Source organism: Xiphophorus maculatus, chromosome 6, assembly GCF_002775205.1.
Source record: "Xiphophorus maculatus strain JP 163 A chromosome 6, X_maculatus-5.0-male, whole genome shotgun sequence".
Taxonomy (NCBI): Eukaryota; Metazoa; Chordata; class Actinopteri; order Cyprinodontiformes; family Poeciliidae; genus Xiphophorus; species Xiphophorus maculatus.
This window is the reverse complement of record NC_036448.1, coordinates 1,567,217-1,591,025: the sequence shown is the minus strand read 5'-3', so window position 1 is coordinate 1,591,025 and position 23,809 is coordinate 1,567,217. Positions and strand designations below refer to the sequence as shown.

The 23,809-nt window shown below is 39.3% G+C and overlaps 1 protein-coding gene across 2 annotated transcripts; it reads right to left on the bottom strand.

Annotated features, from left to right (window-relative positions):
- Positions 1 to 694: 694 nt before the first annotated feature.
- On the bottom strand, positions 695 to 23,805 carry LOC102217384 (casein kinase I-like). Of its 2 annotated transcripts, none has more exons than XM_005813772.3 (11): positions 23,679 to 23,805; positions 19,585 to 20,516; positions 17,920 to 17,989; positions 15,370 to 15,518; positions 15,046 to 15,280; positions 13,996 to 14,081; positions 13,793 to 13,877; positions 13,536 to 13,684; positions 11,064 to 11,144; positions 3,760 to 3,866; positions 695 to 1,690 (listed from the first exon to the last, which is right to left on the bottom strand). In XM_005813772.3, exons 2-11 carry the CDS (start codon positions 19,831 to 19,833, stop codon positions 1,636 to 1,638), a joined length of 1,266 nt encoding a protein of 421 aa, XP_005813829.1. In that variant the 5' UTR covers positions 19,834 to 20,516; positions 23,679 to 23,805; the 3' UTR covers positions 695 to 1,635. The 2 variants fall into 2 exon arrangements, with proteins under 2 accessions (XP_005813829.1, XP_023191493.1); XM_023335725.1 differs by lacking the exon at positions 695 to 1,690 and adding an exon at positions 3,075 to 3,115.
- Between the last annotated feature and the right edge of the window lie 4 nt (positions 23,806 to 23,809).

The window sequence follows — 23,809 nt, the reverse complement described above, 5'->3', positions numbered from 1 at the left end:
ATCTGCTGGGTTGTGAGTTTGAACCACCACCACCGCCCTAACTGTCTCACTCACTCTGCAACTACCTAGTAAGACACTAAGCATGCTGTCAGGCTACATTTTGAGGTATGCAAAAACCAGTAACTATTCTGAGACAAAACTAGTGTTGGAAAGATGAGAGATATCTTGAGGAAACCTCTACCATAAGCACAGGTGTCAAACTCCAGTCCTGGAGGGCCACTGCCCTGCAACTTTTAGATGTGTCTCTGCTGCACCACTTGAACAGAATAATTAGGTTCTGGAGAACTGATCTACACAAGGAGGAGGTAATGAAGCCATTTCATTCCAGCGTTTTTTGTACCTGTGGCACATCTAAAACCTGCAGGACAGCGGCCCTTGAGGACTGGAGTTTGAGACCTGACTAAGAGGATCTTATTGTATTCGTTTAATCTACTTTATTCAACTTTCTGGTAAAGTTAAAAACTTTACCAGAAAAACGTTGTCCAAATGATCACTTTTTTTTTTATTTTTAAATTTAGAAACAGGAATTGGCTAAAAACAATACAGGTTACAAAATCTCTGATGATTGCATCACTAAAAGCCACAATTTATATCTGCCTAATGCAGAAATATAGAAAAAGAAAAAAAAAGACTAATTGGAGCACTACCAAAAAATAGAAGGTAATCTAACATGTTTGAGTCACTTCAACAAAGATAGCTTTTTATTGTGTTTTATTTTTTTAATGGCATTATCCATCTCTCCATCCTCAAACTGAAAGAGAAAGAGGGAAACCAAAACAAAAACTTCAAAAGTTTTAAAAAAAAAATACATTCTGAGGATCACACTAGAAGCTACAAAACAAACTTGAACAACTCAGGAGAAAAAAATGAAAAGAGAACAGTCTTATTTTAGCTACAACTCAAAGTCAGGGTAAAGCATAAATCTGACATAAACATCTTTTCTTAAGTTCTGAGTTTTCTGGTGGTTGTGAGGGTTTCCCTTGGATGGTGAATGAGGAATGCACCGAGCTCGGCCCGTTCTACAACCTGGACCAGGTCACTCATTGTGCAACTTCTTTCACCCCAGGGAATAAAAACTATGTGCAACGACTGCATCTCAGTCCATCCATCAAGTCTCTTTATGATGAGCTCGACAAAATGTGCAGCATGATTTCTGTGTGCATGTTTTGTTTGCACACGTGGTCTCTAGATTCCATGCTTTATAAGTCCTCTTGTCTGGATCTCCTGAAATACACTTGTCTTCTGATCCAGTCAGTAAGGAAGAACACTCAAAAAATAAAGAAATCAGTCAGTCTTCCAGTAGATCAGCTGAATCCAGTCTGATGATTAGCTTGTGCAGTTTGTCATTTACTCCTTTATTGTCCCAACAATAGCTGAATATGTCCACCGCTGGAACAGGCGGCACATTTGAAGCTCTGTGGTGAAACGGAAAAGGCCTTTCAATGTCTGTACAGCCCAGAGGAACCTAGCAGACCACCTGCTTGTTGCTCCAGACTAACAGGGGACTGCATGAGTACAGGAGAGGGCTAAACAGAGGAGGAAGAGTTCAAGAAAAATGGCTTGAAAAATACGTCAGGAAGGGGAAATAAAAGATGACAAAGAAAAGAGCAAAGGTTTCTCTCCGGTCTCTCCTTTTCACTTGTGTCTCTGTAGAGCTTTCCTCTTCCTCCTCTTAAAGAAACAGCAGCACCTGAAAAATACAAGTCAGTTCAGAAAGATTTCCACAGCAGCAGCTGCTTTATGCTCACAGGCAACACAACTTCATTGGATTTTGATTTTGTCTGTCTTGAAGTGAGGGTACAGGATAGATCTACCCTACCCAGATCTACCCTCAAGACATGTTAAAGTTCAGTTACATTTAAACAACTTTACAAATTCATCTTTAGGAACTTGCAAACAGTAATTTTATAATCAAATCCACTGATTACATTTCTTTAAACAGCTAAAGTCGATCCAGAGCTGGAGCAGGACAGGTGCTGCAGGAGGTTCTGGGTGGCATGGTGATCACCTCCATAGCACAATGCACTGATTAGAGATGCCAATCAGAGCCCAGGAATTCAATATCAAGTTTTAGGACCACGATTCAATTCAGAAACTGATTCAGAAACCACATTTTTCTCTAGAGATTCTGTTTAAATAATGTGGCTGACAAGAGAAAAAACTGTGTAAACAAATAGAACAATTATTCTTAAAAATTCTATAAGGTTCTGTATTGTATCAAATCCCATCCATTTATATATATATATATATATATATATATATATATATATATATATATATATATATATATATATATATATATATATATATATATATATATGTATATATATATATTTTTTATTTTTTTTTCAAGATGGCGCCGGCGCAGCTGGCTGCCTGCAGACGCAGCTCCCATCATGTGTGTTGGTCTGTGTATATTTGCTGTAACCGATTAAGGATCCGTGCTTGAAGAACCCATGGATCATCAGTTGGGCTTTCCACAATGGCTGGATGTGGTTCTGTTGATGTTCTCCGCGTTCTTCTGCTACTTTTTCTACTCTTGGTTGCGGAGAACCTCGCCGAGCGGAGTAGAGGCATTGTTTGCTCGCGTGAACGGCTGATTGCGCTGTGTGGGCCTCTGCTGCTGCCCAGAGACGGGCCTGTGGTCCCAGAGGGGTTGCGGAGGAGACGACGGGGCTGCGGGTCTGGAGTTAAACGGAGGTAGAAGAGGAGACAGCACAAACCAGCGGTACCGGCGATTGTTGTGGGGAACGTGAGGTCTTTGGGGAATAGGACAGACGAACTCACGGCGCTGGTTAGGACCCAGAAAGAGTACAGGGAGTGCAGTATCTTCTGCTTCTGTGAAGTAATTTTCCTGCTGGGATGAATAAAGTACTTCTATTCTATTCTATTTAAACAAAAATAGGTTTGTACTCAAAAGTCTGTCACTTGGGGCGTGCCGTGGTGGCGTAGCGGTTAGCGCGACCCGTATTTGGAGGTCTTGAGTCCTCGACGCAGCCGTCGCGGGTTCGACTCCCGGACCCGACGACATTTGCTGCATGTCTTCCCCCCTCTCCTTCCCTGTTTCCTGTCAGCCCACTGTCATATAAGGGACACTAGAGCCCACAAAAGACCCCTGGAGGGGTAAAAAAAGAAAAAAAAAAAAAAAGTGTCACTTAAATTACCAGTATTTGGTTAGCTTAGCTTCCCTGCGTTTTCTTAAATTAAAAAAATGAATTACTAAAAATATAAACATTGGCCGAGTAGGAGCGGCAAGGACGTACATCTTAAATAGATTTTTGATTATTTTGAATCAAATCAGAATTGCCAGGATATGTAATTCTCTATAGAATTGAATTTTTTTGCACCTCCACCATTGACTCTGTAATTTATGCAAAAGGAGTAAATATTGAGTACATGGACAACCTTTTCAGTAGTCCTATATTTCCTGATTTAAAGTCCTTATTAATTAATTAACATTGGAAATTAAACTAACCCCTTAGCTATCATGACGCCAGTGTTCTCATGGATCTGTTGATTAACATGGAAGCGTTTTGAGGGTGGCAGTTTAGGGGTTAAAAAAGTAAATGGAAATCAGTCAATAGTAGTTTCTCTACAAAAAGACAATTGTTCTTTTCTCTCCACAGAAACACAAACATGTGATTCATCTTATATAAACATAATCGATTAGAATCTAAATAAGAACATAGGAGGACGACCACAAAGTATGAATGAAAAAAGTAAGGATTGAACGGGGTGTGTAGATGAGTGTGTTCTTACTTTATATCATCAGGGACTTCAACCTCTGCGTTGGCTGTGATTGGTGCGTTAGAATGTCCTGCAGTAGGATCGTCTGTATTCAGCTCTCCATTGGTCGAGTTCATCACCTGGAGGACAGAATAGTTAGAAAATCTGGATGAGCACACCATCTCATCCCTCTTATACTCAGTGGCAACAAAGCAACATGGTCAGTGCAAAATAAAAAAGCAATTCTGCCCATCATTAACTGTGAAACTGGACAATAGGGCATGCAAGAAGCAGCAACTAAACATGATCAACAGCGTATCCATGGAAATCACTACGTGATGTCAGACATCAATGAAGAGTAGAAGATTTATGGTGACGTTGAACAAACAATCCTCCAGTTTATTTGTAATTAAGATCAATCAGTAACTGTTGCTTTTACCAATAAAAGACACGCAGAGAAAGTGCTGTTCCAGCAGAAACATCCTATCATTATAACTCAAATACTACAGCTCTATCTAACAACTGAAATACTCCACCAACACAAGCATGAAGTTCTTCAGTTTGTTCAGCAAGAAAGGCTGAAACATTCAATTACTTAATATTGACACTCAAGGAAAAGTGCTTTATGGACAAATGATCCTTTTTGACCTTAACGGACTCAATGATTTTCAAAGTGAACACATCCTTGCTAAAATGCCAGGTTTTAAAATCCTTTCTAAATTTCTTCCACATACATTGTAGCAATCCCCCTGTACAAGTGGAGTGAAAAACTAATCTGGTATCTGGAATCTGAAGCGGCTAAATGAGCTCCTGCTGCCATTAATGTCTTACTTTTCTCTAACATAGAAAGTACTCCTGTTTCAGTTTCTTTTTTCTATATTTGCTCTGTCTTTTCCAACACCCAGTCAGTCATGGCAGATGGCTGCTCATAGTGAGCCCAGTTCTGCTTCTGCTGGGGATTTCTTCCTGTTAAAGAGGGTCTTTTCCTATTCGCTGTCGCCATATGCATGCTCGGTATCAGAGATTGCTGTAAAGTCAACGACACAACACAAGTGACTGCCTCTGCATGCTTATACAGGAGGAGTCATTGCTGAAACTAGATAAAGTGTTAGTTTAGAGATGTTCATGTGTGCTTTTTATTTGGATGTTTTTCTTGGAGTTTATGAAGTCATGTGTTTGGTGGCCAGTGGTGACCAATCTGGGCAGGGTTCTATAAATGAACAAAAGTAGCAGTTTTATGTGCTTCGCATGCTACAGGTGTGTTTTATCTTTATACCATAGTAAGGTATATTTTTGTGTGTGAACTACTAAAATAGGCAACTATAGGCATTTTTAGAGGGGATTTCAAGCCTTTGAGAATTTCACCTTTTTGTAAGCAGCTATGGTCCCTGACCCCAATACTGTAGGTCCACTGCATTTTCTACAGAGGCATGCCAACCATTCATTGAGGCTGCTACTTCAAAACAGCCACTTTCTGCTGCGAGAAAGTAGAGAAAGGAAGACTAAATGTATTATGGTAAATTTGATCTGTTCACAGTTTCAATCTCTGTTCCAGAATTAGATTTGAAAATTCAGTTCAAATTTAAAAATACTTCATGAATCTCAAAGAGAAATTAAACGTTGCAACTCTAATTAAAGCTGCAAGCAGCCTTGGGCGGCCCTCGCAGCAAGCGCCGCTCCGGCCTATTGGCCACCGCGGGGGTTCCAGCCACCGCAGAAGCTCTCGCACGGTTTCCAGAGCCGCAGCCCGCTCCCCACCGCAGAAGCTCTGCCGCAGTTTCCAGCACCGCCGCCCGCCAGCCGCCGCAGAAGCTGTTACGCATTTTCCCCGCCCGTCCACCGGGCGACACGCGTGAATGCGTTCGGCAGCGCTCCCCGACGACTGTCAAAAAATCTGGTGCAGATCGGTCGATGCATCGAGGAGATATAGCCGATGTATCAACTTAGGGGGCGCAGTGGAGTCAAATTACGTCCCAAACCCGTTGGGCTCTTTAGAGGTGAACAAAGGTCATACATATCCAGTTTGGCGCCAATCGGATGATCCATGTGTGAATTAGAGCCAAACGTATGAATATGGCGAGGGACTGATATTCGCCATTTGGCCACGCCCACACGGTTCAGCCAGCAGCGAGCATTGACAGAGCTCATCATCCGAATCATCTGCATTAGGTCAAGAGAGCCATAAACGGAGCTTTCCAAGGAAAAATACGGCACTTCCTGTTCTGAGGGGGCGGGGCTTAGATGACGTCATAATATGATGACGTAGGATCGTCCGGCATCCCACCAGGAACACTCAGGCCAATTTTGGTGCAGCTCGGTTAAAAAATGTGGAATCCAGAGGCAAACGTATACCAACGGCGTTGCCGCCATTGAATACTCTTGGCACTTTAAAGCAAGTGAGACCAACTTCCTGTCTGTCATCCAACACAGAATCACTTTGATTAGGTCAAGAGAGCCATAGATGGAACTTTACAAGTTCAAAAAATAGCACTTCCTGTTCTGAGTGTGCGGGGCTTAGATGACGTCATAATATGATGACATAGAATTTTCAGGCATCCCACCAGGATCACTCATGCCAAGCTTGGTGCAGAAGCTATCAACTGTTCAAAGTAAAATATGAGACTTCCTGTTGTCAGAGGGCGTGGCCTAAGTGATGTCATCATTTGACCATTGGATATTATTGGACACCCGATGATGATCAATAACTGAAAGTTTGGTGTCTCTGTGAGTTTTTGTGTTAGAAATACAAATTTTTCATTTTTTCCTGTGTATTACAAAATCGAAGTATTTCGTTTGCAGGGCAATGCTGCCCTCTGGTGTCGAATTACTGAAAACGTTTCATTATTTCAGTAATTCGACACCAGAGGGCGGCATTGCCCTACAAATGACAGGGATCCCCTTTGTAATTACATATTACACAGTCGATCACAGGGGAACTTTGAGCCCTGCTAACCCCCCTTCAACATGGTCAAAACTCACCATTTTGATAACTTTTAATTGGCCATGCCTTATGATCAAACTGACCGAGTTTGAAGCCGATCAATCGAAATCCCTAGGAGGAGTTCGATCAAATATGAAGGCTGTAAACGGCCAAAATAGGGTCAAAAATGGAACTTCAATCCAACATGGCCAACTTCCTGCGATACTTGCACTATGACATTACTTGTAAATTCTGAGCGTCTTAGTGAGCTCTACAACTGTACCGAATTTCAAGTCTCTATGATGAAGTAAGTGAATAGCAATGGGTCTTTTGAAAATTGCTAGGTGGTGCCGTTGAGCCATTTTTTTTGCGATTTTTGCGTCGACCGTAAAATACGTAAATTTGAAACTCACTGTATGCATCCGCCAAGTTTGGTGAGTTTTTGAATATGATAAAGCCCCCAAAAGGGCAATTCATTTGTAGGGAAGAAAAATAAGAAACAGTACAGATACAATAGGCCTTCGCAGCGCTTTGCTGCTCGGGCCTAATTATCCAAGGTTCTGCAAAGAGTTGTTGTAGATGCTGATGGATGTCTTATAGCAGTCTGTATTACTGCAAATCTGAAGAACCCTCTGACTGAAGACTCTTCTTTGCATCATCATGCAAAGAGCATTGTTGACCTAAAAACACTCAACAACACTCAGGTTGTTGAGTGTTTTTAGGTCCCTGGTTCTGATGCTGCTGCCCCAGCAAATGATTATTGCTCAGTCTGTAGTCCAGATAAACACTGACTCCACAACCACCACTTCTCTCACGATGGAAATAGGGTTAGATCTAACCCTGTTCCTCCTGAAATCTACAATCATCTCCTTTAAAGATGAGATGATTGTTCCTTCCATGACACAAAGCATTCCACCAGTTCGCTGTACTCTGCCTTTTGTCCATCTCTGATTCACCCGACAACTGCAGAGTCATCAGAGTATTTCTGCAGATGATAGAAGTCGGACTTGTGCAGGAGTGAAAAGGAATGATGAGAGTACAGTGCCCTGTGGTGCTCCTGTGCTGCTGACCACCTGTTCAGAAACACAGTCCTTCAATCTCACAAACTGTTGTGTCTCACAAAATGTTGGCAGTCTTCTGGAAATATTAGTTATGAGAAGGATTTAGATTCTTACATAGAGATTGACGCTAACAACACTAACCACAAAAACAGAACTGTCATTATTTAGATTTTATTATTATATTAAAACCTTGTTATATAGCAACTGATTTCTAACTCACTACAAATAATTAATGATGATGTTAAAAAGTGTCAAATCAAACTTTGAATGCTGGTAATTTGTGCAGAGAAATCAGGTCAGAGCATTCCAAATGCTGGACATTGAAAACTGGCCATAGATCTCTGATTGATGCATCATCAGTTCTGTTTCATAGCAACACATTTCACTGTCCTGTTACTAACACCAAGGTTTCTTTAATGAGCTTAGAATACAACAACAATACTACCTGCAGATGTTGAGTTTAGTGTTTTTTATGATTAAGTGATTCATAGATGTTCATGTGTAGTTGCAAAAACTCGATTCTTTCTAAAATTGTACAAAAACAAGACAAAAAATCCTTCCAAGAAAAATTTACGAAAAATTTACGATTTACGAAATAAATTGAGAAAAGTTGACATAAATGAAAAAGTTTGCGAAGTCTTATGAGTTAATATCTGGGCAGGAAAATAATTGTGGCTAAATCAAGGATATGTGGGGCATATATATATATATATATATATATATATATATATATATATATATATATATATATATATAGTTCTGAATTTCTGTAGAAACATCTCCATCTGTAGGGATAATTTATTATGCAAAGACACTTCCTGACAGTCAGCCTGGCTCCAGACACAAGAGGGTCATGCAGACAGACAGAAAGCCAGCAGAGCTAACCCTTCCTCTCAGACCGGCCCAGCCTATCAGCAGTGAGGTGAGACAAACTTGTAGACAAACAAATCAGATGGGACCTGGACCACACTCTCACTAAAGTCAGGATGTACAGAAGAAAGTTGGAGGAAGAAAGAAAACATCTGCTATACTTCATGTCTTATTCAAACATGCAACCTTTCATAATATTATAGAACAGCAGCATACTTACATAGTTAATATTACCTACTCCACTTTACTCCTAGTGGTCTGGACTGCTTCTGTTTTGTGAAGCAAGTTTTCAGCATTTCATGTGTGCTGTTATTTTTACTATTTTGCTTCCATTTCCTGTAGTGGCAGAATTTTTTGTTACATTTATTTTTTGTGTGTGTGTGTTTTGCATCATTCAAGCATTTGCTGCAAATTTCACACCCTGAATCACATATCATGCCACACTGACATGTGGCATGTCAGTGTGCTCCTACAAGCCCAAGTAGGAACACAGACTTATACCCAAGTGAGATATGAAAGCACAACTACTTCCACTGCTAATAAAACCCTCATGGCAATTTGCACTGACCAATTTGCAACTTGCTTAGGAAGGAAATTAAGAGTAGCGTTAGCTATAAATCCTAACTGACACCTCCAGCCTTGGGGATGTCCAATCATTTCATTCTTTGAGTTTTGGTACTATAAACTATACTCTGTGGTAAATATTCCAAAGAAAAAGTTTAGAAAAAATCTGGGGCTGTTAAAGGACGATATGCTGCACATTGGTTGGCCACACTCTCATTTCAAGATGATCTCTCCTTCACTACCAAATATCAGTCAGTGTCAGACTTTAGATTCTTGAACCAATAAAAAGAAAAGCTTTGGACAAGCAGTCATTACCTTACACTCCATCCCCAAACACAGACATACAACTTCAATGGGACAACTAGTTAAACTGAGGGTGGCTTTGAAGCCATCTTCAGAGTTCAGAGAAAACATGAAGGTCAGAGGGAATCTATCACAGTTGGTTCATTCTTGGTTAATTAAATCCAGTTTCTCTGATATGGAAGTGTTTGCAGCAGGCTGCTTGTCCATTGATGAAAAGGCTGCTTAAAAAACTGAAATAGAAAAGACAAACTTGATCTAAAGCATTGATATGCAAATTCTGAACTTCAGTTATAACATGGAGACCATTTAATGCTTGGAATGTTTACATTATTTTCTGTCAACATATTGAGTTTGTGTTTTGTCCCAATTTGTCCCTGATGCTTTTCAGTAGCTGTTGATAGCAGTTTACTCATATACCAGGTAACGAAGGAAACATCTGGTGTCTCATGTTACTGTCTGAGGACTGGCCCACAAACTGGCATGCATTTGTTCCCTAATATTTCAATCTGAAAATTCAAGACTCAATTTTCCATTAAATAACTTTCAAAATACAAAACATAAAAGTTCAATGAAAAAGAATGAAGGAGGTGCAAAAGGAAGGAAGGAAACAGATGAGGAAATCAGATAAGTACGACAGTAGAGAGAAAGAAGGAAAGAATTCAGGAAACAAAGAAATGATAGAAGGAAAGAGACAGGAAGTACGTGAGGAAGGACATTGAGACTAGAATGGGGAATAAAGTTTGGAAATACAAACATTTTTCCATACTCATTTCTCAAAAACAGTATAACTAAACATAATGACAATACAAAGCAAAAAAATAAAAAAAGTATCGACTTAATTATAAAGCTAATCAATTAAATGGACAAAATGATGCGCAGATTCAACTTAAATAAAATTGTGACTCGGGTGTGCCGTGGTGGCCTAGGGGTTAGTGCGACCCATGTTTGGAGGCCTTGAGTCCTCGACGCGGCCGTCTCGGGTTCGACTCCCGGACCCGGCGACATTTGCCGCATGTCTTCTCTCCCCTTTCCTGTCAGCCTACTTCCTAAAAAAAGACAAGGGACACTAGAGCCCAAAAAAGACCCCCTGGCGGCGTACATTAAAAAAATTAATAAAATTGTGACTCAACATGTTCGTCTTGGACTAGCTTTACAAATAGTGCTGCTGGAACAAAACGCAGCATTTAAAAACGGGGTTTCTTAATGAGGCCATCAAGCTCCTTGCAGACCCGGCCGTACGCTGCGGCACTGGCACCCATTCCTCTAGCACCGCCCTGGGCTTAGCGCTCACTGACTCTTAAACTGACTGACTCTTAAAGCCAGGCTACTCATTGGCTTTGAGTAGCCAATGAGTGACTAAGGATTTTTTTAGCTAATGAGTAACATATCAATTATGCAGAATGCATGTATTCTTTGCACAGTTTTGGCTTAATTATTGCTCTGAATATGTTGTTCTTTAAGCAAATGGACTAATTTTGAGTCTGTATGCTCCAGTTAACGATTAATCGATTACTAAATTAGTTGATGATTATTTTATAATCAATTAATCTGATTAACCTTTTCAGCCCTTCGGTGCACAACCCCTACCTGGTTCTGTATTTGTTCTCATGAGCATGTACCTGGTTTTTGGTTTGAGGTGCTTTCTCCCGGTTGCTTGTCTGAAGTGGAGCTTCAGTCGCCACAGGACCAATAGGAGTCGGCTAAACACAGAGAGCAGGAGGGAAAAATCCCTTTGTTACTGTGCAACTTCAGCTGACAACATGATTATATTTATGCAAACAGAGAGGTGCTGCAGTGATGCAGGGGTAAAGCTGCTGTCACAGGTTTGAGTCCCTCATGCCTTCCCCTCTCTCATTACCCACTTTCCTGTCTGACCTCACACGAAGGTCATTAGAGCCAAAAAGAAACCTTAAAAAAACTAATACAGGCCTGCATATCACTACAGGTATTTTCTATTAGCTAGCACTAACTAACAGTGAATATTGTTTATTCTGATTTCACCCACTGCCAAAAGCTTGGACCAATCCAGCTCTAAAAAGCTTTCCAGGAGCACATAACTACTTCCAAAGGCAAAGAAAAAGAAGTTTCCAAAAGCTGAATGTTAATCAAAAAGCGTTGCGGCATGTTTATCAGACTGATGAGGACAAGTCAGGTTTATGTAGGGCTGAGTGATATGGCTTACAAATAAAAAATCTCTGATTTATTCATGCCAGTGCAGATTTAATCAACGTTTTTCTTGCTTTCTTTTCTAATAAAAATAAATTATAAATGAGAAAAACAACTTTCAAAAGGATGCTTTTATTTCAACTATCGCTTCTGTGAGTTGTACGACACGGCCAGGACAAGAACTTTTGTTTAATTACAATAATACAGTCATCATATTAGCAGAATAAAGACACAATTTTACCAGAAAAACATTTGAAAATTACGAGGAAAGAGTTGTTGTGACCTCACATGTTCAAGGAACATATGAGGTCACAGGTTGTGGCAGCAATGCCCCCACCTGGTAGCCCTGTCCTCCCACTGCTTACCAGTCGGTGCACTGCATATTCCTGACAGACTGCGATGGAGCTGAATGATATTTTTTTCTTTTAAGTTTTTATCAACTTGTTTTATAACTTTTCTTACTTTGTTGATTCATTATTTCGGGGTGGCTGGATCGGGTCTCTATTTTTTTGGTCTGTGTAACCCAAACATATGTTAAAAGCATACCTATTTGGGGCAATTCAATCCACCTAAAAGCATAAGATCTTTATTGAACATCTGTTCTCTGGAGGCTAAACAGTGTATAAGTCCATGTGTGTTAAACTGACACAAATGTTATCAAAGCAAATTGTTTGTTTTTGGCCCTGGAGACGAAAAGTTATATAACAAAAAAACAAACTAGACAAATTTTGAAAGATCTGGAGTATATTCTGTAATTTTCTTGGGGGGTAATAACATTTCCATATTGTGGATCAGGTTTGTATCTATTTATTTTTATTATCTTTGATCTGCTTTCTTTTTTGCTGTCCAGATGTTGTAATATGTTTAATCTCATTATATATTTGTACAATGACAAACAATAAATTCTATTCTATTAACATGTCAACATGATTGACCATTTAGGTTTAGGATATTGCAACAATGAATAATGTCCAACTATGTGTTGTCTCTCTACAGCCATATGAGGGGCATGAGGTTTGCATCTTCCTTATGGATCATTGGCAAAACATTACTGTCACTCTCAACTGTATGCTCTGGCCATTTTATTCTCTTGATTTTGTATGTGCCTTTGAGCTCTGTTATGTTTGTGTATAAGAAACAAAATACTTTAATAAAAAGAATTACAAGGTAAAAGTCATTTTAATGAGAAAAAAGCTTCAATCTGACATGACCAGCTCAGTACAGTGTCCTGCTTCTCATAATAATTCCATGCTGGTGAGTAACAGAATGAAATATTTTCTTATTTGTAAAACTTATACTGAAGTATAACTTCTCAAGATGCTCTACATTCCTCTTTTTCAATTTTTTGTGTTGGAGTTCTCATTATTACTACTTTTGTCTGGTAATATAGTGACTTTATTACTGTCAGATGACTTAAAATAATTAAAAAAAATCTTAACTTGGCCCTAATACTTCTTCATAGAGTTGACCTCAATTCAAAGTCCAAATAATAGAAGCTGTAAAACACACTTTGTTTTTACAAAGTGTTCACTTTGAACTATGGAAACCCAAGGAGTGCATTGGTGGAAAAAAATCCTGATATTCCACAAATAACACATTCAAAAACCAAAAATTTGATTAATCAATCATTTGATGCATCACCCAGCCCTTCATGAAAAAATGTCTGAGTCGGAGACAGATTTGAAAAATCACGTCCCTCCTCCTAAACTCTGCTGAACCTTCAGACACCTCCACAGTGGCTCACAGTGCGAGTGCTTGCTGCTGAATGATTTGAATCTCTGTCTACCTGAACCCAATCAGATAACCACAACACAGCCTCCATACTGTGCTGAACTCAGCAATGTTTGAACAGAAAACCTGCAAGAAGATCTCATCAGAGTAACCTGCTGCATGAAAAGAGCACAGGACCCACACTGATCACTAACCAGTGGCTTTCCGGTCCAGTCATACTGATAATCGAAGATGTATCCGTTCCTGTCGAAGAGGTCTGTGAAGAGTTTCCTCAGATAGTCGTAGTCTGGCTTCTCAAAAAAGTCCAGCCGCCGCACATATCGCAGGTATGTGGCCATCTCTTCTGTTGTTTTCACACAACGGCAATTTACACACATACACAGTCAGCCAGCAGAATCTGATACTTTATCACAGTAAGCAGTGAATAAAAACTAGGCTTATGATTACAAACCTGGGAAATTCTCACAGAGCACCTCTATCGGCGTGTCTCGCTTCGTGTCTCCTATTTTCTGATAGCGTTCCTTCAGAGTGTCGGCCTAAGGCAGAGAGGAGTGGAAGTAATTCAGAGGAAAGTTCCACATGGAACCTTGCCATGGATTAATAGCAAATGTTTCAACTTAAAAATAAGATGAGCACTAATTGTGTTTTTCTTACCTTTAGTCCTTGCCATGGCAGGCTGCCCCGCAGAAAGTACATGAACATGTGGCCTAACGCTTCAAGGTCATCCCTTCTGCTTTGCTCTACAAAGTCAAAGTTAAGATAAGAGAAATAAACCTGAGCAAGGATGTGAAGCTGAAGATCAAAGCCTGACTAACATTAGAGTTTGCTCCATAAAACACTGGCAGGGTTTTTATAAACATCTGAAAATTCGAGCATTATTAGAATCAAAAGCAGCTTAACTGATCAGGATTGTGTGAGCAAGCTTCAGTTTTCAAGTGCTCTCAGCATACACACAAATATAAATAAATTAATTTTAGAGGAATAAAATAGAGAATAGAGAAACAATATGTACATGCATTTACAACCAATTTGCCAATTTTTATGAAGAATGAAAAAGAGGTGGCTCTTTGAACCTTTCTAATAAGTAAAAACTGACCAAATGAACTAGTGCTTCTAAAATCATACATAACAAATGAAAGGCTTTCGTCTTTACATGAATACATTCACTGAATGTCCTCGACTGATATGCAATGACAGTATTATATTATAGCGATATGTAACTGATCTATCAGTAATATTTCCATCTATTTTTCTTATTTGATAGTGTTTTCTTTTTTTAAGATTTCTTTCACCAAAACAACCAAACAAAACACAACCCAGAGAAAAGTCCATCCATAAAATGGTGTTTATTTTTTTTTTTTAAAGATGATGCATTTCCTAGGAGATCACTAGTTGTCCTTTTTTAATAAGTCATGTTTGTAATATTTGTGGCTCTAAACCAGTTCCTTTTAGCTGGACTGGTGAAAAAATGGCTCTATGGATGGTGAAGGCTTTCCTCTAAGGTCAACTACTGCCTCAGGTTAACAAAAGACTCTGTTTTGAGTCTGGTCTTCAGGAATTGAGACAAAATTATTAGTTTGCATTATATTATTTGCAATGATTAATCAATAAGCAAAACATAAGGCACATGTTTTGGTCACCACATCCTGTGAGATTAGAATCGAGGTGCTCTTATTATACAAAAGCAGTCATAGAGACACTCACCTTTCCCCAAATGTGTATTGATGCTCATGTATCTGGCAGTTCCAGTCAAACTCTTGTGTTCTCTGTATGGGATATGTTTCTTTGTCTCAGGGTCTATGTATTCTTTTGCGAGGCCAAAGTCTATGATGTGAATGGTGTGTTGCCGTTTGGAGCCGGGTCGGCCCACCAGGAAGTTCTCAGGCTTCACGTCTCGATAGATGAGGCTTCTGGTGTGGACAAACTCCATTCGGGTTATCTGAGGGAGACGACGACATCAGCACCATTTACAACAATTAGATACAAGCTGTTTCTGAGGCCTAAGACTTAAAGAGCTAAATGTCTTACCAGCTGTATGGCTATCATGAGTACAGTTTTTAGAGAGAAAGTTCTGTCACAGAGGTCAAACAGGTCTTCTAGACTGGGTCCAAGCAGCTCCAGAACCATGGCGTTATATTTCCCACATGGTCCAAAGTAAAACACCTGAGGTACGCCCTCTGGAGGACCAGCAGAGGAAAACAGGACAACAAAACCATCAATGTCTTTAAAAAAAAAGGCTTTCAGTGCTCCACACTGAATCTCATTAGAAGACTGAAAAAGATTAGCCTGGTAAATACCAGCCACTTGTTCGTCCAGAGAGTCTGGGCTCTCGACTGTTGAGAAGCGTTTGCTTTCTGGAGTGTGGACTGTGTGGAAGTTTGCAATTTTACCCAATCAATAACCTATGTAATATGCCAGTTCAACATAACGGAAGCTTACCAGAAATTGCATGTGCAATTAATAACCATCCATGTTATTAGTTCAGTGTTCTGCTGCTCCCATTGCTAAAACTACAATTCCAAAACAGCGCAGGAAATCAACATCATCACTCACAACTTCTTATGTTCAATGATTGGCCTGTTAGAAAACCTTCCGGAGGCAATCCAAGCGAATGGGAGAAATCCGATACTGTGCTATGAAGAGAGATTAGAATCGTGCAGAATTGCATAGGAAGGCAATGGCCAGGCTAAAAAAAAAAAAAAAGTATGGTTTTTACCTAAGATTTTATCTACAAGGCAATCACCAGCTCTTCTTATCTGAGTCATTAACAACAATATTGAAATCTGAAATTGTGGCTTAAATTTCAATGACTTTGAAAGTTTAATTTTACAAAAATAAGAAGATATGAGAAACATCTGAAGTTTTTCACTTCACCATCACCTCCATCACATCAGAAGTATCAAACCAAAAAGTAGTGGGAAAAACTAACTGTTTTGAGGCTGCATATCAAGAGTAAACCATAATAATTAGAATCTTAAATAGTTCCATAAACTGCTTTTATACTTGGCAGATTGCAGTTTTCTAGCCAATCGCCGATTACTTATCTTTAAATAGCCTGACCTGCTGATTATGATTTTGACTGATACCATTTTTTTTTTAAAAATGTTGCAAAACACAGCAAGAAAGTTGCTGAGTTGGCAACAGTGTGGTGACTATTGTTAACTGCAAACATGACCTGGTGTTCGGGTCTGTCATAGCAGAGCGGAAGAGGACAGTGGTTGATTTTTATACCTTTGCCAAGGGAGACAAGATTGGTGGATATGATCAGCTTCAGATCGAAATGTCGCTTGATCTCCCAAAATTAAACACTTGCAAAAGCTTGTTAAAGTTTCTTAGGGCTCCCTCTGATGGCCAACAATACTTTGGTGACTAACAAGAATAGTTTATGGTTTGATATAATAAGATTACACGTTTTCTGTGTCTGCTCTCTTCTCAAACCCACAGTCGATCGTGGCAGATGGCCGCTCACGCTGAGTCTGGTTCTGGTTCTGCTGGAGGTTTCTTCCAGTTAAAGCTGAGATTTCTACATGCTTTTTTTGCTCAGGGATTGCTGCAAAGTCTACTACAGCATTCAAGCGACTGTATACCATAGTTGTATGTTCGTCCAGGAGGAGTGGCTCCATGCTCTGGTAAATAGTTTCTAAACAAACCCAGCAATGTAATGTAAAAAACGTGGAATCTGTTTGTATGATTGTACTGACCTGTTTTAGTAAAGTAACTAAAATAATAATTACAAATAAGAGATTATTTGTAGTGAATTAAAACTGAACATATCTGGTTTCCATAAAATAAAGAGTTCTGACAAGCTAAATATGAGATATTGATCATCATCTCACTGTGGTATGCAGCATAAGCCAACATGTGAACAGTCTGTCCCTGAATTTATAGAATGCTTGATGCAGACCTTCTCAGGTCAGCAGTTAAATAAGGGACATTCGATATTATGTGTGCTCAACCCTTAAATATATGCAAACACCAACAAAAGTTAGGGAAATTTGAATTTTGGGTGAAACTTCAGTATGAACCTAAACCTTTCCAGGTGAACTTAACATGACCTTCTCTGAAGGTTTGAATGCACGTGTTCAACTGTTCAATGTTTCAGTTCTTCTTGCACAACTTGCTCTTCTCTAACAAGAAGCTCAATGACAAAATTCACAACAGCAGTTTCATCAGTCAATCATCAATACATTTTCTGATTCAATCAGAAATGGTTTGAACAGTCCTCTTTATCATGATGTTCACATTCTTATAACAAGAGGCCAAGTCGACACCATCAACTGATGAACCATACAGGATGCTTTCAGATCAACCTGACCGCTGAGCTTAGAGTGTAATCAGCTGGTTACAACAGAGACTGGAACAGTCACAGGAGGGTAAAGACGTGACGCCCTTTAGCTGCTCAACTCCTGGCAATTTAAAGGCAGGTGAGACTTTTATAATATATCTTTGCAAAGTGGACTTTTGACATTTTCCATCAATTTCACCCAAAAGCCAAACATACACACATTTTGTGAGTGGTGTATGTTCATCCTTAAAAACTAAAAGAAGACATACCTATGAAGCATTGTCATCCCTTACCTGAACTTCCCAGTTGTTTGTAAAAGCGATATTCTAGATGTAATTGTGGCGCCCGGGACTTGATGGGTTCCTGTAAAAGAACCAAATTAGAATCAGAATCATCTTTACGGAATCTTCATGAACAGCACTGAGACCTGTCCAGTTAAACCCAAACCATAGTGAGAAAATCACAGATGTGATTCAGTCCATCTTCAACTAAGCTCAGCATGGTACATGTTTAATTATGATCTCAGCTCTTTTCACAATTTTGTTTTATTGGCACAAAATGTTTCATTCTTTTTAATTTTTGGCAAGAAAAACAAACATCAAGTGAAATGCACATAAACAAAAAACACCACAGCCACAGAGAAATATTGCACTGGCAGCAACATGCTCTGAGGTTAGTTTTCTCTTTTGTTGCCACTGACTCTTTTTATGGGCGGGATCGTCTTGAATAACCATGAAAGCAAAGTTAAGATCATCAGTCCAATTTATTAAAGCCAAATAAGTGATAACATTATTTAGGAACAACAGAGAAAGACCAGTGCTGTAACACAGAATGGCCCCTGACAACAGAATCCCATTCCTTTCTGCTCCTACATAAGCTAAGCCCTAAAGAGGGCATTCCCCTGTGAACTTTACGTGTGTATATATGTGCATGCGAACAGCTAAAAGAGACAGAAGAAAAACACAGAATCATTTAACTGTAACACTTTAGTGTCAAGTGTCATCAAACTTGACACTTTGTTAAGTTGGATGAAATCATGAACAGCTATAAATACCACCAGCTTTTGGTCCAAAACTTTCAAATGTCTGCTGGACGTTCATGATGAAGAGATTTTTTTCTTCAGCACCATTAGGTCCAAGCATGCATAAGAATATAAAAGAATGGCTTCGCCAGAAGAAAATGAAAGTATTGTTATGGCCTAGTCGGCGAGCAGAACTAAATCTGACAAAAAATCTAAGGATTTTCCTGAAGTTGGCTGTGGACAAGAGATGTCCTCATAATGTGGGATTTGGAGAATTTTGGTGAAAGGGGGCTAACGATACAAAGCCTAGGATGCTGACATACTGCGCCTGAAAACTGGACGTTGAAAATGAATGAAAATTTGTTTCAACTAAGTATTTGTCTCAGGGTGGGCACCTTTATGTACTCAGGTTACTGGAGCTTCAGGATTTTGTGTCTCTTTTCCAGAATAAATTAACACACACTCCCTCCAAGGAGTCCAGTCACACTGATCAACTCAGACAGGTGACTATAAATTTATTTAAAAAGTTCGAGATGTTTTTTAATTTTTCTTCAGGTATGTGAAAAACAGGAGACAGGGCGGCCATCTTGACTCTACCAAATCAGGACATCAAAGTGGCAAGTAATTTTCAGCTAAGAGAAAAATAAATCTCACCTTCTTGGAATAAACTACATAAACACTCAGCACTGGGGTTCTTATTTGTAAGGAAATTACTTTACGTCTTTCATATCTGAGGACTATTGACCAATTCCGTAAATATTTTATTTTTTTATTTAATATTTAATTGACCAGGATAAAAAAAAAAAACCCATCGAGATTAAACACCTCTTCTTCAAAAGAGTTCTGTCCAAGAGCAAGCAACAAATGCACAACTGTAATGTATTGTATTTAACTATATAAAAACTTAGTTATATACACAGATGAAGAGGATTTTTACCAGTTTGATGGCCACATATTCATTGGTGTACAAGTTCTTTCCAAGTCGTAGTTCTCCAAAGTTCCCACACCCGATCTTCTTTCCGACCCGGAAGTTTGGCCCAACCATCAGAACTCCTGAGCCGGAGCCAGCAACTCGGCCGCTGTGTCCCGATCTTCCCCCTGCCTTCCCAGACATCCTCTTCCCATCCTCAGCCTCCCCCTTCCCTCCACCTCCTCCTCCACCAACTCCACGCTTGTCAAAGTCCATCAGTTTGTGGTAGCCTGGCCTCTCCACGATTAGGCTGATTCCATGCACCAAAACAAGCACCAAAACTACTGCCTAGCGGCTTGATTTCCAGGTCTTGCAGTGATCCAACACAGAGACACACACTTTGGCTTTAAAGGGTGAGTTGAATTAAAATGTGAAATCTTGTGCGACAATGGTAACACAAGATGACTAAAAAAAAAAAAGAGAAATGGATTGGAGTTAAAGAATGGGATCTAAAATCTAAAAACTTTAAAATTATTCAAGACAGAGATGGTAAAAAGTGTATTTGATTGAAAGTGCATCAAATTTGAAGAATACAGGGTGAAGAGGCACAATTAGGAGTGACTTTCTGTCCCCCTTGCAGGGGCCAGAGATGTTAAAAGAAGATGGAGAACTGATGTGCAAGGATATGGAGCTAGCCAAATGCTGGCATGCTTTATAAAACCAGAAGGATGCCCTTCTCCAAGGCTTAGAAAGGTCAATCCAGCATGACAAGACCCAGTAAAGGAGTTCAGAGGTTTCACCTCCGACCTTCAGCTAGGACAAGACCTAGATCTGCTATCTGACTTCCTGCCATACGTTTCAGGAACCAAGCAGGACTTCAGTACCGGTACCAGCACCACTACTTGGTCTATAGCACCACATAAGGTTTAGGTCCACAGCTCCAGAAATGCTGAGAAAACCTGAGAAAACATACAGAAATAGATGATTTAGTTCTCATGTCAACTCATAATGTCATGGATTTTAATATTCAAGTAGTCAATGATTGATATGTGGCTTCATTAAAAAGATCAGCCAATGCAACAAAGTTGATAATTTGTGTGTTTTAAAAGACACCCAGGAATAACATAACACTCCCAGTTGAGGCCTGTGTTTATATGCTGGCACTGTTAATATATGCTCTGTGTCAGAATCAATTGCACTGACTTGTGCTACACGACATGAATTAAAGCAATACTTTGTTTCACTGAACGCATAAACTCTGTGATGCAGAGACTACATTATTTGCTAACTGCATATGAAAGCAGCCCGTTTCTGCTGCACACAGTCTTTAAACTGCGCCCACTTCTATCCATATTCATTCTTTTACTCTTTTTGAATAACATCAGGCTGTGAATCTGTTAGAAAGACGCCAGAAAAGCAGTGATATAATTAGCTTTGTCTCACTGACTGACTTTGTGAAAAAGTCTCAAAGTTAACTTTCATGATTTAAAAAAAAAAAAAAGTCCAAGGAAAGATAAATGTACATAACAGAAAAACAACATAATATATGTAAAAATATTTTATTTCCCGTTGGGATTAATATATATTTTAATTTGAATCTAAATCTGCTAAAATTGGAACAGGCATAACAAACCTAAAAAAAATAATAAAATCAATATTGAAGATCAGATGTAGAATTACAAACAAGCATTTATAGTTACTATTAGTGTCCTTTGTATTATGGTGATCGTTGAGCAGGAAGCTGCTCTGTGGATTAAATAAAGTAAATACTTTTTTGATGTGCTTTTGACCTGCATTGACGCTGAGTTAACATATGAACGACTTTTTGAGATGAATGACTCTTTAATCACTGTAAGCTTAATGAAGCAAAAACTGCAAACAAATTAATAACGGGAAAGTATAATCAACTCAGCCTAATGAAAAGGCAAAGGAGAAACAAATGTCTGAAGAGGAAGAGGAAATGTCTGAGACAGAAGTTGAGTCTATCAATCATCTATGCTGATGTCATTAACAGGGAAAAAACAGAATAACGTGACCCCTGCAGGACGCAGTGACACTGTGATTACCAGCACAGTAACAAGCTTCCCTCCCTTATTGTTTAAGTAATTTCTCAAAATGCTTAATGAAAAATAATTAAATAACATAAAATATATGCTTTGTCAGATTATCAACAGATATTTTTATGGGTAATTAATAGATCAAACAAAAATCTGAGGACGATGGCAGCAACTAGTTTATTTTGTAGGGAATTCTGTGCATAAAAAATAACTACTTTGTAAGAAAATGAAAAAAGTCTCAACAGTGCAGCTGTATCAGCTCTTTGCCTGAGAATCTCAACCCTTTGCGAATGAGGGAACAGCAATCAGCTGAATTTAATAAGGTGGGAAGTTAGATTGCTTGAAAGTTAACAAAAAGCAGATTGGCTAAAATCAGACTTCATAATTAAATGTAAAAAAAAAAAGAAACACTGCTTGGCTAAAGTTAGATCTAAGCCTTTAATTATACCCTTCAAAGCAGGTCAGGCTCTGTTGTTGTTTCTGCCCTCCCACAGCAGCCTCTGTCAGACTGAGCAACTCACAGGAAAAACAGATAATCAATGGTGTTCTATAGCTAGTGGTAAGGAAGGGTTAGACACGTTCACTCCCACTCCTACATGGTGCCCCCGGCACAAAAAACCAAACAATAGCCAAATTAGGAGATCTCATATAAATGTGGCCTGAATAAAAATAAAACAACAGATGTTTGTGCATCAGGCTTATTGCACAATCTTCAACACAGTCTAAGGTCCTAAAGTACAGTAATCAGTAATCTTTTTGCAAAAAATATGAAATTATGTGAAAGAGACATTAAGAATATAAAAAATATACAGCTTAACTAATTCCTGTTTAAAAGATGAGCAAGAAAACAGACCAAGACATTAAATGTATTTTTTATTTTTTAAATCACCTCAAAAAGGTGGTGAATCTTCCCACTGAGCACCACCTTGTTTTCTGCTGTTTTTTGCGTCATGGCCTCCACTGAGCTGTCAACATCGAGTCAAGCAGCGGCAGTTTTATGTATAGTCTGCATTCAGTTAATCTTACGCCTACATGAGAGCACAAAACCTCAAAAGCAAAAGTATTTTTTCCACAGCACAGCGTGCCACTGGCTCAGAGTCTGACCCACATTACTGAGCAGAAGATTCAACACTTCAAGCACCACAGGAGAAATCTCGTCCGCAGAGAGCAAAACAATCTCACCTCTTATTCAACCCTTACATTCACTTTTGTCTAGGAAATCACTGGCAAAAAAACGTAAACGTGCTGAACAGCAATGGCTACTACTTGATTACACCTTATACACAGCAAACTAATGTATACGTGCAGCTCGGCGCTGAACTGAGTCCCTTCCACTGGTGATCAGAGCTCTTGATGTTCTGGGGAAATACTGAACATCAGCATGGCCTTGGTTTACCATCCGCACTCCAATGAACAACTGGACTTCGCTTCATAACACGACTTCATAGGAGAACCAGCGGGCACACCAGAGCCAGACTTTTCGCATCAGCATGTACTAGTATTTTATACTGGGAGACGAAAAGTTTGTGCGATGAGCTAATGTTAGCTGAACACCTAAACATTAAGGTTCAGCCTGGCTACTACTGTAGGCCTGCTCTTAACATTTGCTGCTTGTTTATTCATTAAAACCCGTATTTATTGTGTTGTTACACGCCAAGCTACAAAGAAAGAAAACAGCGCAGGAAGTTGAGTTTTAGGCCACAACAGTTTCTGTGCTTGGCCTGGAGATGTTCGGGTTCATTGAAACAAATTTAAAGTCGCAGTCTGGAGAAAATATAGCGGCAAAAATGACTCACGGTTCCGCAAGGGAAAGCAGGAACCATATGAAAAACGGCTGAGAACAGCTTAGCTGGATAACTATATTATCAACCTGAAAGCTTCCAATAGCTTCTGAGGTAGCAGTGAAACGTAGCTTGTTAGAAACTACCAAATGCTAACATGTTAGCTAGCTAGCTCACTAGCTACCGCTGAATTTCTGCCTATATGCCTCATCATACGGAAACACAACGAACTCACTCCTATCTATACATTTAACCAGTTTTTAAAAAAACAAGTCTTACATACCTTAGCTGACTGTGTTTGCTCTTATACTTCCTGCTTGGAATAAACTATGATGGCTTTCTTCGACTCGTTTCCCTGATCATCTCTTTTACTGTGCATGTTTGGCTAACCAACTACAAAGCTGCGCCAATGAT